This window comes from Chelon labrosus (assembly GCF_963514085.1).
Source record: "Chelon labrosus genome assembly, chromosome: 1".
In the NCBI taxonomy this organism is placed as follows: Eukaryota; Metazoa; Chordata; class Actinopteri; order Mugiliformes; family Mugilidae; genus Chelon; species Chelon labrosus.
Genome location: NC_140337.1, coordinates 28,715,001 through 28,733,207, shown reverse-complemented (window position 1 = coordinate 28,733,207; position 18,207 = coordinate 28,715,001). Strand labels below are relative to the sequence as shown.

Here is an 18,207-nt window from a genome sequence, read left to right as displayed (position 1 = left end):
AAAAACGGTGACATTGGATCACTGGAACTCCTCCCCTATGGACCCTATTGGTATATGTTTTCTAACTTTTGTATTTTTACAGTCTGTAAGATGTCTAGTAAACAAATGTTGATGATCCCCACCTGAAATATTGTCACATGTTGGTCGAAATGAACATCTCCCATAATAAGGAGTTACTATTCAAACCGTTATATTGGTATTATATGTATTGAAACAAATCAGAAAACCACTCATATAGTCAAATATGTGTATATATAGGGTATAACAAATCCCCATTAGAATAAACTGAAATAGAAAAAAGTGATTTTAATCAAAGGTCAAAAGGTCAAGAGCAATGATGTGTATTCATCATACAGCAGGGGCCTCATGTACGAACGTTGCTTAAGTAGAAAAACGTTACGTAAGTACTCGCTCACGTAAAAGTTCAGATGTATCAAGAGTGAAATGTCCGGGAATTTTGTACGTGGCTACGCCAACGACGTGGCTGGCGTCAGTAGGATTCTACAGATGTCGATCCTTTGGCGACACTTAGAGGTGATGCCAGGAAACTGTCACCAATGTGAAAACTATTACTCCGACCGATCGGGACTGTGCCGGTCGACCCTGAGCAGGTCCATGCAAGCTGCGTGGGACGGAATTATCCGCATGTCAGCCAGGTATATCAGATTCCCATACAATGCATCTGAACAGGTCAACATTAAAGAGCAATTTGCAGCGAGAGACGGTTTTCTGAATGTAATCGGAGCTATGGACTGCACACACATTGCTATAAAAGCGCCATCGCATGAATTTGTAAATGTCAACAGGAAACATTTTCATTCGATCAGTGTGCAGGTCATACGTGATGCGCAAATGCAAGTAACCATTGTGGCAGCGTGCCAAAGAACACATTTTACGCATCCCCACTCCAGTGAGTAGCGTCTCCAATTCTATTTGTGTGAAGTTCTTCTTCTTTCCCGTCTTACTCATTCTTATGTTTTCGTTTTCTGATCGCGCAGAGATGGGAATCTCAGGTGCAGAGTCAATTTAAATATAATTTACATATTTAAAATGAGCGTGGACAGGGAGTTGCATATTTAAGAGGGGCGTGGATAGGGATTTGCATATTTAAAAGGGGCGTGGACAGGGAGGAGTCGGGTACGTTCAATCGGGATGTACAAAGGAAATGTGCTTCGAAATGCTTCTAAATCTGAACTTACGTCTTACCTACTGACGCCAGCCACGTCGTTGGCGTAGCCACGTACAAAATTCCCGGACATTTCACTCTTGATACATCTGAACTTTTACGTGAGCGAGTACTTACGTAACGTTTTTGTACTTAAGCAACATTCGTACATGAGGCCCCTGCTGTATGATGAATACACATCATTGCTCTTGACCTTTTGACCTTTGATTAAAATCACTTTTTTCTATTTCAGTTTATTCTAATGGGGATTTGTTATACCCTATATATACACATATTTGACTATATGAGTGGTTTTCTGATTTGTTTCAATACATATAATACCAATATAACGGTTTGAATAGTAACTCCTTATTATGGCAGATGTTCATTTCGACCAACATGTGACAATATTTCAGGTGGGGATCATCAACATTTGTTTACTAGACATCTTACAGACTGTAAAAATACAAAAGTTAGAAAACATATACCAATAGGGTCCATAGGGGAGGAGTTCCAGTGATCCAATGTCACCGTTTTTTTACATTTTTTGGTGTTTATTTGAGTTTTTATGCACCATACATCATCTAATCATCATAATCCTCATATCTATCAATTCCTCATGCAAAGATGAAGAGAAAATGGGGTGGATTGTGTCTGTAGGATGTATTGTTCAGATTCTATGTAGATTTAAAGTTTTCATTTTTCACAGCCGAAAATCAGGCACGGACACAAAAGATGATACAAAAAATCACATATGGGACAATAATCTGTGTGGGGAACATCAAAATTCCTTTTCTAGACACCTTAAGGATTACAAAAAACTAGGTTAAAAAAATATACCTTTCGGGTGCAGGTGACCCCCCCCCCCTTCCTACCAGACTACAGAGCATAAAAATCTTTATAGTGTGTGGACGGAGCTAGATCTTCTTCTGTCTGAAAATAAAACCTCATTAATGCAGCTGTTGGCCTCAACGTTAAGGAAACTTTAATCATCCTTCAGCTCGTAACTATTTTAACCTGGAACACCAATTTTAGCTCCCCACAAATTTTGATTGGTCTGGAGTCTCTCTGCTGGGAAGTGATTGTGCTGCGCCTATCAAATTTTGGCGGGATTTATGGGTTGATGGGCAAGGAGAGTTAAGACTGATGTAGTCATACACATCATCTGAGCATTGTAGAGTTGAATTAGTTCCCAAAAAACTGGCTCTGATTGTTGGAGATAATTGCTTCATGCAACGGAATGTACATGACTGAAGATGGATCAAATTAAGCTTTTATTTTTATGTTTCTTTGGTTCTTAATTTTAAAATCGTAATTTTGGTGGTTTTGTACTGATATTTAAAAATCAGTGGTGACTGTTCTTTGTTTTCCCCCAAAAAGGGCTGGAGACATATTGCGCGTCCAGATCTATATGCGTGTAAACCTCTATTTATTGGAAGAGACCAAAAATTACTGGACGGACATTTGCTGTGTGTTTGGGAACACAACACAAAATGTATTATAATATAAGTACATGTCTGCTGGATGCAGATGAAGCCAAATCTTAGTGGTAGTAACACATTCCGCAATCTCTTAAATTGATGCTAACGTTAATTTACCGCTAGTCCTGCTGCCCCCAAGTGGCCATGCGTATTCATTGAGCAACTTGATTTTTTCTTGAGCTGAACTAGCACATTTGAATGTGCGTGGCGGCTAGAGAGGAAGTAGCTCAGAGCTTCAGGTTGTCTGTCAGTTGGTGGTGAGACAGGATGCAGTTAACACCGTTCTGCCTGGTCCTGAGTGAGTACAAACGTTTGATGTGTTTCTGAATTCAAATGTCATTAACTCTTTTAATTAGTTTGCATTAACCACTCCTCAATTCTTCATATTGAAATATTTTTGTGTTCCATTTTTTCTTAATTCTCTCACTCTCTCATGTTCTTTTTCTCTGTTGCTTACTGCCTGTCCTTGTTTTTATCGCTCTAACCTTTTTGTTTTACTCTACCACTTCCTATTTTTTACTATTTATTACTGTTCTTCTTTCGTATTTTACTTTCTCCATTTCCTTTGTACCTTCTTTTGTCATTTACGTTTGCTTCTTTCTTCTGCTCTTTACGCCCTCAATTCATACCATCCATGCCATACTTTATTTCCTTTTTTCCATCCATTTATGTCTCTTTCATGACATTTCATTTTCTTTATGTTTCCTTAAACCTTCCCCTCAATTCTTCCTTCCTTCCTTCTCCCATCCCATTCCGGGAAGCCTGTCTTCGGGTCAGCCCCGACAGGTCCCAGTTCTTCTGGTACGACTCCATCTCTCTGAGCTGTGAGGATCAGGTCAACTCCACCGGCTGGAAAGTGAAGAGGCAAACGGCCGCTGGCGGCGTCCGGGCCTGTTCCTACGGCTGGGGCTCGGCCTCCTCAGGACCGACCTGCGTCATCGCAACCACCTACCCATCCGACAGCGGGTTGTACTGGTGCGAGTCAGTCGACGGGGAGCGGAGCACCGTCGTCAACATCACCATCACGGGTACTGCTCAGTAACATCAGAATTAGAACAGTTAAGGATGCAGGAACAAAATTAGATGAACATAATTTCTTTCCAATTTTAAGAACGCGCTGTGCTCATGGAGAGTCCAGGCCTTCCCGTGTCCGAGGGAGATGCCGTGACCCTGCGCTGTAAAGCTAAAACAGACTCCACCGACCACACGTTTAATTTCTACAAAGATGGCCAAGTCATCAAAAGCAACTCTGGGGGAGAGATGACCATTAACAGCACTTCCAAATCCGATGAAGGGCTCTACAAGTGCAGCGTCTTGGGAGGTGACGAGTCGGAGGACAGCTGGCTGGCTGTTGAAGGTGAGAGAAAACCTCACACACGTGCAAACATTGTGATGCTTACAGCTGATTTTTAAGAGCAACTTATAAACAACTGCCTGGTTTTCAGTCTAAAAGTACCTGGAAATATTTTGAGCACTAGTTGAGTTACAAATTCAGCAAGATGCCCATGAGCTAAACAATAAACTCTAAGTTGCTTCCAGTGGCACCAAAGCACCTTCAGTGGCAGCTTCCGCCACTTTTGTGTGAGTGGTTAAATGACAGACACAGTTGTGAAGGTAGAAAAGTGCTATATAAGAGGTACCGACCACCAAACACTGTCCCCAAAAAAGTCTTTGTTGAAAGTAACTTCTTGAGACTTTGATGGTAAAAAGTTTTTTTCTCTCCTCAGCTTCCCCTCTGCCCTCAACTTTAGCTCCGCCTACACCTTCCTCTTCATTGCCTTCAGACGGTGACACCATTGTCTTCAGACTAATGCGTCATCTGGTGGTGGGAGTGCCTTACCTGCTGTCCACCATCTTACTAGGACTTATCTACAGAGACAGGAACAGAGGTACATTTAACCTTGGAAACATCTAAGCAGGCATCTGTGCTTCTTCTAGCTAATGTTAGCCAAATATCCCAGACTAAAACAGAAAACTGTGTTGTGAGTTAGCTGGGCTATTTCCTATTTTGTAGAAAATTGCTAATTTTCTACAACATTGTTTAAATGTTGTGACTTGAGTTGTCTAAAAATAAGTGTCATCTGCATATTTGTTTACTTTGCTCAGTATTAGTTACACAAATGTGTCAGTTTCACTGTTTAATCTTAATTTAAATCATTGTGGTGCAAAGACATTTTTAGTTACAGAAATTGTATTGGACGTCTGTGGCATAATGACAGTAGCAAAGATGCTTATCAGCTACAACACAACACACAGCCTGTGTGACTCATCTGGTTTGTAGAGTCAAGCTAGCTGATTGTACAAAAATGTACAGCTTGCATCATGTAAAGGACAGTTTGTAGTTTGGTTTTACTGGTTGGGATAGACAGACCAGGCTAACATATAATGTAGCTAGGTCAGTTAGCACACAGTGCTATTGCTAGCTAGCATAGTATTTGTGGAGCTCGAATGAAAGTGAAGTATTTCATTGGTATTTTGTTGAGCTGGACACTTTGACGTAAGGTCAAAATAGATGTCATGGTCTGGCCATTTTGTGAGATTATTGCAATCACTGCAACCGGTAGAAAAGTATTATTCTAAATTAAGATTTATCGTTTCGGCATCAAAATAGTTCTTATCCCATCTGTCCTAGAGTCTGTGTAGAAGCATTTGCAGATGGCATTCCTTGATATTCTAACATATTTAGAGTATAAAAACATAAAAAAAAAACACAAACAGAGGGAGTGCAGGCAAGCAAAAGTGATTTTTTATCGCCATCAAAAGCTCCCCAAGCTTTTCTCGGCAGCAAACAAGTTTGCTGTTGCCATCTTCACTCTAATCATACAAAGAATGAATCAAAGCAATTGTCTTTTAAGGCTGACGTTGGAGGTAAATCCCAGCAATGCGACGTACTATGCAGGTGACTTAAGCTGAAACAGGTTAGAAGTTTGCTCTTAGAGGAAATGAGAACATCTTAATGTGTTCATAATTAAGTAAAGAAACTTGGCCACTGACATCGTGTTTTGTTTTCTCCTCACAGCGGCTCAGACACCTAAGAGGGGCAGCGGCGACGTCATCATGGATGTAGTTGTCTGACCAGGCAAACTGGTGAACTACACTTACCGGCAGTATTTGAGTCTAAGGCCAAGTTTTCCATCAGTGGAAGACTTATTCAGTCATGAGAGGAGACCCTCAGTCTTTCATTCCTTCAAACACCTCCTGGAAAACTTCATCATTGTGAAATGATTTTACGTGTGTCCATAAACCTTCAGATATCAAAGTCTTTCAAAATGTTTAAAGTTTCCCCTTGTCACCATAAACGTTGGCTTTCATTTTGGGTATGCATTTAGAAGTTCTTACTGTTGGTCTGTGTACGTTCAGAGTTGCCCATAAACGGGCAAGAGGCCCTACGTTGCTCGTTGTGGTTTGCATGCTCCACCTTTTTGACATTTGGAGAGAGTACTCATTAAAACTGGCAGAGCAAGAACACATCCAGGTATTTGGACTGTACTTGGTCAGATGGTACTTTAAATTTCAACAGTACTTGGACAGAGACTGATGACATTTCACTAACTATTTGTAGAAGTGTGTATTTAAACGTACTGACTCCTTAAGCTCTTAAAATGTTTCTAAACTCTGTGTTTCGGTCTTGTTTTGGTATGAAGATTCATAAATGACAGCACACTGCCTATTATACATTACAGTGGATGGGAACTGCATAGCTGTTGTGTTGAGTGTGAAGAGGAAGTGGAGCTTATATTTCGACAGGTGTTTGTGGTTTGCTGTGCAGAAATGTCATCAGTTCTTGTCCATCTGTGTGTTGTTGTTTTTATTATTATTTTTTCCATTTGACATTTAACCTACAATTCACCCACATTTCTGGAATATATGTCTTTTTCTGCACAATATCACACTTGTGAAACGTATGTCAATAGAGAGTTACGTTCTTCGTTTAACATAAACTTAAAAATTACCAACAGGGTAACGTTTTATTGTGAGATTTACAGAGTCAGCCGTTTATTCTCATGTGGGTCAGCTGTGGTTTCAGCTCTGAAAGCAAAGGTTTATTTCTCGGAGGCGGGACACTGTGCCATTTTAAAACCCACAACTAAAGAAAAACGGGTCATCTCTTATTGTGAAACATGTCAAAAATGAAGTGTATGCACAACTGAGACAGGTGGGCAAGTGTGAGTATGTGCTTTGGCTGTTTTTTTTTTTTTTTTTTTTTTTGCAGTGTGGATGGAAACAGCTGTGGTTTGGCGGACATGTCATGTTGCTTTCTGGCAAAGGCTAGAATCACAGTGAATAGATTTTTTCCTGGTATAACGGAGGTGTAACAAGAATGCAGTGCACAGGAAGCTTGTTTGGACAGTTTATTTGAATCTGTTTAAAAGAAAAACAAAGAACATGTTGGTCCAAATAGCCGTTTAAGTAGCCCAGAAAACCATTAGCATTAACTCCATCGTGGTCTAAGGTTAGCAGTTTTTCTTTGTACCTCAAACAATGGGTGAGGAGGTTTAGCATCAACTGAGATTAAGTTGAATGCTTCAGGCCAAATTTAAATCAGATAGAATGAATTCTCTGAAGCTAAGACTTCTAAAGTTTTTAGACAGTTACTTAAATACTGAGTTTGTTGTGTATTTGTTTTATTCATTTCATGTATTTGTTGTTGCTCTTGTCATCCTCTACCACAACCCTAGCCCTAGCCCTAAACCTTATTTGATATTTGCTCAAATTAGATATCCCATCTTTTCACACTGTGTCTGCAAACTCAGTCACAGCTGAACAACTCATTCTGCAGTGTTACAGCCACCAGCATTGCTGCATATCTTTATAGTGCGGTTCCCTAACCTTAATCCACCAGATGGAGCCAAAGTGACTGTTCAGTTCAGCCACACAAGCGAATACATCGTTTCATGTTTATTACATCCAAAAGGTTGATTAAAAAACCTGTTAAAAAAGTTACAGCTGGATCTGGTTATTGTAGATCCATGTCTTTTAGTTCTCTGTGAGTACAAGTAAAAAAACAGTTTTAACAGTTTGTCACATTCATAAAATCACCTTTATCCTGGTCACAGCAGAGCGTTGTGACTTTCAGGTCTTTGAAAATCCCCTCACAGCCCGTAGCGCAACGCCAGCAACATGGCGAACGATCCGACACTGAACTCCACACCGGCGAGTTTTCCTCCACCGCTTCTCTCGACAGCTGAAAGTGTGTAAGGAAGAAGCAGGAGTTGGAGTTGTTTTAGCGATTTATTTATTTTTAAATGAAGAAATTAAACGGAGATTTACCTTGCACGTCGGGCAACACAGCCCTGTTTCTCAAAACGTCTGCCTCAGTTGTCGGAGCTGTTCAAACATCAGAAAGTCAGAGATTGGAGGATTTCACTGCAAAGCGTCAGATTTCCATTATAAAAAGAAAATCTAATGGGTTTAATGAAGCCAACGCTCAGGTTTCATCAGGGACACTTGGAAAAGAAACGTTATTAATGCTTTCAAAACTTTTTGCAACCACTCTGTTCTGTTTGAGGTGGTTTCATTTTTAATATGAGTGGAATACTAGTGTCCGTGGAAACACAAGTGTTGATTTATTTAGAGGCTGACAATATATTCCATCTGCATTTTGTCCTGATACTGTATCTGATGAGGGAATATAATATCCAAGAGACTCTAGGAACGCTGTATATTTAGGATTCATAATGTTGGGTTGAAGTTTGTCTTTAAAAATGTCCACAGTGACCTGAAGTGGGTCTCATCACACAAGACTTGAAATCCGGTTTAGCATTTAAAGCTAACAGGAAGCTCTTCTACAGCTCACGTACCGAGAGTAGTGTCGTCTGTAGTTTGCAGGGCAGTGGTCGGCAGAACAGTTGAAGTCGTTGGCAGAGTCGTGGTGGTGGGTCCTGAAAACAGAACGAACAAACAAGACAAACAGAACTGTGAGAAACGATGAAGGAAAATAATTAAATATGTGAACAAATATCAAAGTGTTGACTCACTGAGGCCAACGCTCACGATCACACATCGCAGGTCAGAGTGATACGTGGTTGGACTAAAAAAAAATTACGTTAAGATGAATACAAAGCTTTTCACGATACCTAGATATTATATACCGTGAAGTAACACCACACTGACTTGTTCACTGCCTCCACTACGAAGCAGATTGGATGGTCCTCTCCATCCTCCACGTCGGACGGAGTCCAACTCAGAGTGAACTGTCCTGATCCTCTGGGTTGGTTTACAACACCATGCGGCCCACTGAGCAAAAGCTTGGAAATTCTAAAAGACAAAATCACCATCAGAGAAATCACTGTGGTTGGTCAGCAGATGCTGTCAGCAGAAGGAAGATAGTAAAGTATCATGTTAGGTCGACAGGCGATTGTGTTGTTTTAGTTGGTTTTACTCACACAGAGTTGGCTGTGTCTGCTGTGATGTTGATTTCCAGAGTTTCGTTAATAAAGGCGTAGAGCCGAACCCCGTTTACTGGGGTTGGAAGCAGAAACCTGGGCAAGTAGTGTCCCTCAGTGCAGGACGGTACTGCAGGGTCCACTGGAACAAAACAGGAAGTTTAATTTAAATATATAAATCTGCAATCCAAATTTTAATGGAAACAGCCATCCAGTCCCTGATCTATGCGAGAGCTGTGTCCGTGATCTCAGCACGAAGCCAAAGGCTTTTCCCGTGGGCGTTGGACCGTATGGGAACCTCAGACTTGCAGCGCCACTTTTTGAAGATGATGTGGTTCTATGTGTGTAGCCTCATCAGACCCTGAACTTCAGGGGCGGTTGACCACTCCACGGTCCAAGGACATAGTGCTCTGCCTGAAAATTGTGTGATAGTTCTCTCCAAGTTGGGGCGTGAGTTTCTGCCCCAAGTGAAAGGGTTTAAGGATGTTGGGTTGCTGTTTATGAGTCATTTATACGGGTGGTTTTTTTTGTCATACACTTTGGGTAGTGATTGAAAGAATGGCAGATACTATAATAGTTTAAACTTGTTTCCATGGGTTGATTGAGCTCAGCTTTAGGGATAGGGTATAAATAGGCCAGTGGAGGTGTTTCGGGCATTGGTTAAGGATGCCTTCTAGCCTGACGGACTAGAATTTATTAGTCGGGAGGTGGACGTCTGAAGTTGTTTGCTTAGCCTTGTGCCACGTTGACCTGACCTCGGGTAAGTGGATGAAAATGGCTGAATAATGAATTCAGGCTGATTGCATACGTCCTATTTGTAGAAGACATTTAGTGTTTAAATAGTAGGTTTAGTGTCTGCCCAGCTGATAGGAGTGATGGTTGTCCAATCAGGAAATATTGGCAATAATTGGCAACCAGTTCTTACACAAATGACTGTGTCAAACGTTTGCAATATATATTTGTTTTAAACCGCTCATGTTGTCACCATATTGGTAGCAAAGGCGTCAAGTTCAAGAGGAAGAAGTCGATGCAAATACATGACATTAGTTTCCCTCGGCTGTCTTTATACAGATGAATAGAAACAAAAGGGCCACCTACCAATGAAAGCAAACCTCAGAGGTATTTTGCTGAGGGCGTCGCTGGGAGTCCTCGTCGTCTCCTCGCCATCGCTCTGAAGGAGGGTGATGGTGTCTTTGGGGAAGTCCTCCATCTCCAGCTGCACCGCATACGGACCTTCATTACCGATGCCGGTGGAGTGGAAGGTCATCGTGCAAGCCTGATGAAACGGACACAAACGTTTCACACCGGCCTCCTGCACGCGTCTGTCAAAGTGTCAACTGCTGAATCACTTTGTCTACAGACCAGTAGCTTTGTCTTTTTCCAAAGGGTCCATGGACATTTATGTGACTGCTCTCTGTGTTCTATATGCAGGTTTAATCTGTTATGTGCCTTTTTTATATTTTTTATAGTTTTTATATTTATTGACTCTTTTGACTTTTTTTTAATCTCAGATATTCATATTTTTAGGGTTTAAGTTCACATATGACTAAATAAAGCAGACTTTGACTTTTTCAAGAATAACTTTAACAAAATAATTTACTCATAATTTACTTAATGTGCTTTTACTATTACTAGCAACTAGCTGTCAAATGTTTTTCGAAAAGATAGTCTTATTATGATGAGTGGCATGAAATTGAAATGACATCAAGCATCTTCTTACTAAAATAATTAAAGTGAAACGACTTCCTGCAGCCGTGTGGCACCAGACACTTACCGTCATGGTTTTGAGTTCTAAATGTTCCCTGTGACCCTGTTTGGTTTTCCTTCTGTTTCCTGGTTTTATTTTGTAAAGTTCTTCCTAGGTGTTTGTTGTCTTGCTTTACTTCCTGTATTTCCCCCACTTTGTCTGATTGGTTTCTCCTTGTGTGCTCCGCCCTCATTAGTCTCACCTGTGTCTCGTTAACCCCTCTCCATGTATATATAGCTCTGACTTTCCTTTTGTTGTCCTATCTTTCATTTCTTGTGCTTTCTTGTGTTCTGTGTTATTGTCTTGGTTTTGGTCCTTACCTTTTTTTTTCGGAGTTGTGTTTTTGGATACCCTGCCTTTCCTTCAGGGCCTTTTGTCCCCTTTTATCAAAGTCACTTTGTTTCCAACTCCTGCCTCCCCCTTTGTGCCTTGCATTTGGTTACTGCTTTGCCAGAAACATTTATTTTTTTAATATTTGTTTGTATATTTCTAAACTTTACCAACAGAGATTGCTGCAACTACCCAGAGCCCAAAGTCACACATTTGCGGCACCAAATAAATCCAAAAATGCATTCAAGTAGTGAATTTGTCACATTCCAGAAACTGCAGTCTAGAAATGTTGGGCAGCTTTACACGTAGGGATTGATTTAGTTAATATTGGATAGAATAGAAAACATTTTCCTCTGAAATACGTAGAAGTATACATTTTCATTTTCAACAATTACAGGTAAAGTGCAAGTACCTCAGAATTATGGTACTTGAGTAAATGAATTTCTAACCTAACTAAGACTTATCGGATTATGACAGTATTTATTTCATTATGGGCCATGTTTCAAATGACACCACAAATTTTGTTGTTAACATTTTCTATTCCATGGCGCTCAGATGACATATACAACTAGCGTCACTCTTCTGTCCATCACCACATAAAGCCCCGCCCAAATGATTTGATCGTAAATATTCCTCCCCAAACACTGCAAAAAATAAATAAATAAATAAATAAAATAAAAAAAATAAAAAATGAGGGTTGGGAAGTATGGTGTAGCCCCCAGGCTACATCAAACCACCTCGCTGCCACTAGATGTTATCACTGAGTCATTATGCTACCGCTATGTTTTTTTTTTTGTTTTTTTTTTTAATGCGACTCACTGGTGAAATAGTCAGAACAGACGGCGGCAAACAAGGATTACACTCTTCTGCTTCTGTGCTGCCAAATCTGCATTTGACCTCGTCTCCGTCAGCGTCAAAGGCCAGCAGGCTGAAGATTCTGGGACAGTTTGAGGGAACTCTGTCTCGGCGACATCAGGGGAAATAACGCCTTCAAACAAATGTTTAAACAAGCATCTGACACAGTCTGATGACCATGAGATGAGAAATCTGGGTGAAAATCTGATCTGCTCGGCTCACCGCAAGGCTGGAAGGATGGTGGTCTGAGGCGACCGGTTGGGTTCAGCCGTATCGGAGCGAGCCCTCAGGTCCACATGAGTCATGGCTCGCCAACTACTGATGCCGTTTTTGACGCTGATCCAGTCGCCGCCGTCCATCCTGGGTTGGAATATCACTTAAATAGTCAAGCAGCAAAGTTGAACAAGGAGTTATCCAACACAGAGGAACGTCTAGGCAGCCCTTTTTTCACCTTCTCTCCAGTCTTTCTAGGAAAAGTTTGATGTTACCTTTTGATCGCTAAGGCCAACCTCTGCAAAACGGTGACCGTTTTAAATAAATGCAGCAAACTTACTGTTCTGTTTGTTAAACTGCTGCAAAACGCCGCCTCAATGCAAACGTGTAGGTCGACAGCAACTAGGTGAAAGTCTTAGATGCCAGTTATAAGTCACCCTATGCACATATCATGTCACTGAATTAATCACAGGTGACATGTTGCTGAAATCATGGCCGGGTTAACCTCCTGAAGGTCCCCTGAGCCAAATGTTGTCCTTAGAAGGGAGTATTAACTGATCTCCCCATTTTTTTATTTATTTTTTTTTAATCACAGTAAACTCAAATATGTGTGTTTTTGGTAATGATAACTTCCAGCTTCCGTGTATGTTTCGCTGTATTTTCGACGTTTCTTACATTTAGCAATCAGTCATCAGTTGCTGCAGAAAACAACTTAATCACTTACAGACCTACAGATGATGAAACTGTTTATTGGTAGAAGCTTTACACTAAAAAAGCCATCTTACCATTTGAGTGTTATAGATCAGATTGGATTCAACTTTATTGTCATTGCATGTAATACAGGTACATATAGAAGGAAGTGCAAATAGCAAGAAAGTACAAAATTAACCAAAAAATAGAGAACAAGCTACGACTATTGTATAAGCTATGGCTATTTTATTAAGTAAGTGAGTATTTTACATTAATCGCATTTTTAAAAATGCGATTAATGTAAAATACATTATATAATGATATATGCAGGATATGTCTGTATATGTCAGAGTTTGCGCTAGACTTTTTCGTTGTCGGTCATTTTGACTGACAAGGTCATAAAATTCCCATCATAATCTATTTTTAACCGTCACTTTAATTTCTTAAAATGATGGTCTATGGTTAGCCGAGCTCTGACGTGTGCATCAGTGTGATCGGTGTATCAGGAAATCGTGCAAAAAGTTCTGCGATGTGTGGAATGCAAACTTCGATGAGAGGCAAGAGCCAATTAATAAAGTCACTTGCCACCAAGTGGTCAGGGGCGTGAATGGCAATCTGTCAAAATGACGGACGGCCTTCAGATTTTTCCGTCAATTTAAAAAAAAAAGGTCAATGACGGAAAATATTCAGTTAATGCGACCCCTGCTGTATGTACACATATGCACTTAAATATATTCACATATTTTTGTGGAATAGTGGAATAAATGGATCTGTTATTACTGTTACTCACCGCAGCTGAAACGGAGCGTTGGTGGAAACCCGTCGAGTCATGACTCCTTCGCTCTGACACCACTCTACGTCCTGGTTGTCCACCACGTTCAGCTCCACACTCTGAGTCCCGCAGTCGCCGCTGACGCAGTCCCATGAGTCCTCGTCCGAGCATGAGCGAAAGCTCAGCTTGTAGTGAAAGACCACCTGCAGCGTCGTGACCAAATGGTAACCATATCAGAAACTGTTGACGCAGGGATGTAACGTCTAGTAAAGAGGTTTTAAAGGAGAATGAGGACGCAGGTTCAGTTCAGGACCCGACATTAGCAGTTAAGCTGTAGAGCCAAACACGTGAACGTGTGAGAGAGTTTGTTCTTGTGTTGTCTAATGCGAGGCTACGTTTGGAAACCATTACCACTAATTTGAATTCTTTATGGTAGAATAATGATTTTTTTGTTGCTGGTTTCATTTTGCGTGACTCAGAAAGACATAAAAAGGGTATAAAGAAGCTTTTTATGACTCTTCAACTTTTTTATTCTCATCAAATGACACAGTCTGGACTGGTTCTGCCATAGGGTCACAAAGTTGGCATAAGGAGGAGATGGGGTGGATGGATGGCTAACATATAAGGTTCTCAGTCATCCGGGTTATGGCATATCTAAAAAAAAAAAAAACTGATGCAAAAGCAAATAGACTTGTCCTAGGTTCCTCGAAGACTTCCAGAAATTAAAAACAAAAAAACATCCAGTTACTTTTACTGTAACTCTGCGATGTGTCCTGCAACTCTGGCGCCAATAGATCCCCTCTAGATGGCTTTCACATGATGAACAATGTTGAATTGGCAGCAGAGGACGTTGATGAGAGAAGAAGAAGAAAAAGAAGTGATGATAGGTGAAGAAAACGTTTAATGACGTGAAGTGGGCGGTATCAAGTTGGACTATTCTCAACTTTGAGGCAGTGACCAATGGGAGCCTCTGATCAAGTCGATCCCACCCCTACCAAAGAGACTGACTGCGAGGTGATGAGTGAACCTCTTTATATTTGGGCGGGACCAAAAAAAGATCATGCAGCTTAGTGAGCTAATCATGAGCTACCAAGAAACTGAAGAGCAACCAGTCAGCAGCATTCGGCTCTGTAACACAGTCTGGAGCTCTTCCTCTGAGCCTCCGAACTGATCCGAGCTAGTTCCAGTTTCTGTTTTTTTACAGTGTACAGTTGGGCGTTGGCTGGAGCCTTTGTGGTGCGTTCGATTGCAACAACTCTTTGATCTTGGATCTTTGAGTCCTCACCTCACCACTGTTTTCATTTTTTTTTTTTTTTTTTTTTAAAGATATTCAGTGTAGTTCTTTGTAAATACGGCTGCAATCTAAACTTAACTGCATGCACTGTAAAACATTTCAGTTCAGTTAAACTGCTGCATTAAAAAAAAGAACAAATTAAACTCAACTTGAAGAATACCTCTATTTCTAATTAAAAAGCCAAGTTGTAACTAACGATACTAAGAGTTAAACAACTTGTTAGGATACATTATCCATAGAATAAAACTCATTTTATCTTGTCAAATTAACTTTGTATCTACTCAATTTTTTTTTCTCCCGTCCTCCTCCTTCTCCTCCTCCCATCACTTTTTTCAAACTCAGTAATTAAAGAAGTTAAATGAACACTGACCACACAGATTAAGACTCGCACCAAGTCAAGGCAATGGCAATGATTTTAAGTTTACACTTTGAAAACTTATAAAACTCAGCTACACTTTCAAAAACTTGTCGTGACTGTTGGAGTTAAAGCGAATGGGGCTGGTGATGTTTTACAGTGTGTTTACTACTCTAACCATGAGAAAATGATCCTTGCTTCAACCCAACCAAGATGTGCTAATACCAATGCCATTAAAGGGTTGTTTTTATTTCTAGGAATCCAAAATGTGCATATGTATATCCTCAGTGACGTTTAAAGTGAACGCTACTCGACTGAGATTATTGGCATCTTGGAATATGAAAAAAAAAAATATTAGATGCTGTCATCCATAGAGTTGGAATAAAATGTGATATTTTCTCAAAACATCAGAGATCAATCTCTTCCAAACATATCTGATGAGTATAAATAGGAATAAAATGAGCAATGTCTCTGGAAACAAAATTATTACAACTTTATAGATATAAATAAATTAATATGGATAAATCCATTTAATTTCACTTTCAAATCAAAGTTACAAGTGCATCATAAACAAAGTCATTACACACAATAAAATCTAAAATATGCATAGATTAGAATAAGACGACACTTCTTCCACGCAGGGAAATAAAGAGTTCTGGCTTTTTTTATCGTTTGTTTACCTACCCTGACAGACCCGTCGTCCCCGCTGTCCTTCGGGGTGAAAGTCATCACTGTTCCATAGTAATGCGAGGCATGAGAACCAGTGAGCAGCAGCAGAAGAAGAAGAAGAAGAAGATGGAGCGTCAACGTTCCAGCCATGGCTGCATCCACTGTACCTGTGGTCTCTACACAATGCAGGGAGGGCGAAGCTTTCGGAATCACTTCTAATCCGAAATGGATGAAGACAAACAAAGGTGCGACCGTTAAAAGGATGACCCAGTCGCTCCTCCTCCTCCTCCTCCTCCTCCTCCCTTCACCACAATCCCACAGCTGAGAGGAGAGGCCGCTCACTACATTTCTACAGACACAATGAAAGTCTTTCAGTTCAGTTTGTAACAGATTCTCATATCGATCTTGTTTACTTTAAAGTAACTCTGGCTTTTTTTGCTCTAATCATGGCCGGATTAACCTGCCAAGGGGCCCCTGGGCAAAACTTTGGGCCCCAAATAGGCACCCGTTATCCACCCCTACCTGAATGCATCATTCTCCAACCTGCCTATGATCCCTCAGCAGCTAGCTCACCTGTTATGGAACAACTACCGTCACTAGCAGCATTATTTATATTCACTATCAAACTCTCATATAACATCATTGGCTGTCTCTTGTATCTGTACACCGATCAGCTTCTAGATGTGCGCTTTAGTCAGATGGACACATCTATGACAGATCGATCTCTTTTTCTGTCTCCAGACAGATGTTCCCCTCCATACAAGATTAAGGTTCTGCTCGAGGCTTCTTCCCGTCAAAAGGGTTATTTCTTTGCCAATGTGGCCTTCGTGCTTGCTCTGGGCGTTTCAGGCCGTGTTCTGCAAAGTTATTGATGCTGTATAAATAAAGCTGAATCGAAAGTTGCCAAAATGCCAAGAAGCCTTGTCTAAACTCCTCGTCTGCCTATTTTGCCACTGGCAGTTGGTGCCTAGGGAACGTTCCAGGCTCTGGTCGTCTAGGTAACCCTCTTGTATGTTGCCCAAACATGCGGAGCCTTAAAATATCGCGTAGGAATTTTGCATGTGCAGACAGAGCTTGCACTTCTTCTAACTGTAAAGAAAATACCATCAACGCCGATCCTTCAAGGCTCACCCCGACGCACCAAGCTGGTATCAGAACGGGTTTAATTTGATTGTAGCAGGGTTTCGAGCATTAAAAATAAGAAGCAGAGCCTTGTCCAGGTTCTCAACGTCCATCTCGCTGTAGCTGACGGTTCGTTAAAACTGTACATGTAAACAAGCACAAGGCAGCAGAACGACCAGCAAGAAACCAAGACATTAAACTATATTCATTTTATTCAACTCTTCTTGAAACGTCTTTTTAAAAACTCAACCACTCAATAGTTTAGCGAGCTAACGATCGGTCAACTTCTGCCGCCTTCTAATGGATTAGATCCCTCAAGTGGTATCCTCAACCTCAGAGGTCAGTGTTCACAGGTTGTGATGTGTTTGATGGCACAACAAGGTGTTGACCTGGCCTCCAAATTCACTAGATCCCAAACTGATCAAGCCCCCCCCCCCCCCATTAACATCATTCTGTTGCCAGACACCACAGGACACCCTCAGAAGGCTCTTGTCCATCCTCTGATGAGTCACCGCACGGGAGACCTACAAAATATTAGGTCATAATGTTATGCCTCTTTGCTGTGACAGTTGATCAGTTACATGATGCTGCCACCACCGTGCCTAAATACAGCTAGCGCTTCTGTCACCACGGTGAATTTGGAGGTAGGAACGGAAATGGCGTTCAGTTCAACAGAATTTTATTTGTCCATATCAATCAATCACATCTTCAACTCTCAAGATAACTTAAGGGATTTTTGCAACTTTTCCATGAAATTAATTAAACCTCAACCAAAACATTCCTCCAGAAAGTAACTGTCATAGACCAGCTAAACCTTGGACTGAGCACAATGTTTGGGCAATGCTGCAAGAAAATACTATCAGACATGTAAACATCACCCCGCCCTTTAACACCCAACCGTCAATGCATGGCTGTGAGGTTGAGTCAGAGGCCTGGGAAGACCAGTCAAGACCCAGACTCTCAGCTTCAACGAGAGCCTCAGGCAGCTGTCTCCATGCACTCTCTTATCAAACAGTGAAGTGATACAGCGCTGAGACTTGATGGCCTGCTGTGCGTGTTCATGTAGGATATAATAATAATAATAATAATAATAAATTTTATTTAAAAGCGCTTTTCAAGATACTCAAA

The 18,207-nt window shown here is 40.9% G+C and overlaps 2 protein-coding genes across 2 annotated transcripts; one reads left to right on the top strand and one right to left on the bottom strand.

Annotated features, from left to right (window-relative positions):
- The first annotated feature begins 2,707 nt into the window (after positions 1-2,707).
- On the top strand, positions 2,708-6,852 carry LOC311489365 (putative high affinity immunoglobulin gamma Fc receptor IB). Its single transcript, XM_084546424.1, has 4 exons — positions 2,708-3,674; positions 3,758-4,003; positions 4,374-4,535; positions 5,666-6,852. The coding sequence occupies exons 1-4, from the start codon at positions 3,281-3,283 to the stop codon at positions 5,719-5,721; spliced, it is 858 nt and encodes a 285-aa protein (XP_084402550.1). The 5' UTR covers positions 2,708-3,280; the 3' UTR covers positions 5,722-6,852.
- Positions 6,853-6,984: 132 nt separating this feature from the next.
- LOC311489356 (uncharacterized protein) lies at positions 6,985-16,253 on the bottom strand. The gene is made up of 11 exons (XM_084546412.1): positions 15,973-16,253; positions 13,658-13,842; positions 12,187-12,324; positions 11,929-12,067; positions 10,131-10,308; positions 9,033-9,174; positions 8,761-8,904; positions 8,625-8,677; positions 8,448-8,528; positions 7,918-7,974; positions 6,985-7,831 (listed from the first exon to the last, which is right to left on the bottom strand). Exons 1-11 carry the CDS (start codon positions 16,105-16,107, stop codon positions 7,740-7,742), a joined length of 1,344 nt encoding a protein of 447 aa, XP_084402538.1. The 5' UTR covers positions 16,108-16,253; the 3' UTR covers positions 6,985-7,739.
- Between the last annotated feature and the right edge of the window lie 1,954 nt (positions 16,254-18,207).

Coding starts and splice junctions, on each gene's coding strand:
- LOC311489356 (XM_084546412.1), bottom strand. CDS start 16,107: ATGGCTGGAACGTTGACGCTCCATCTTCTTCTTCTTCTTCTTCTGCTG. Junction 9,175..10,130: donor TCTGAGGTTTGCTTTCATTG/GTAGGTGGCCCT, acceptor GTTTTGTTCCAG/TGGACCCTGCAGTACCGTCC. Junction 8,678..8,760: donor GTAGTGGAGGCAGTGAACAA/GTCAGTGTGGTG, acceptor ATTTTTTTTTAG/TCCAACCACGTATCACTCTG.
- LOC311489365 (XM_084546424.1), top strand. CDS start 3,281: ATGCCATACTTTATTTCCTTTTTTCCATCCATTTATGTCTCTTTCATG. Junction 4,004..4,373: donor CAGCTGGCTGGCTGTTGAAG/GTGAGAGAAAAC, acceptor TTCTCTCCTCAG/CTTCCCCTCTGCCCTCAACT. Junction 4,536..5,665: donor CTACAGAGACAGGAACAGAG/GTACATTTAACC, acceptor TTCTCCTCACAG/CGGCTCAGACACCTAAGAGG.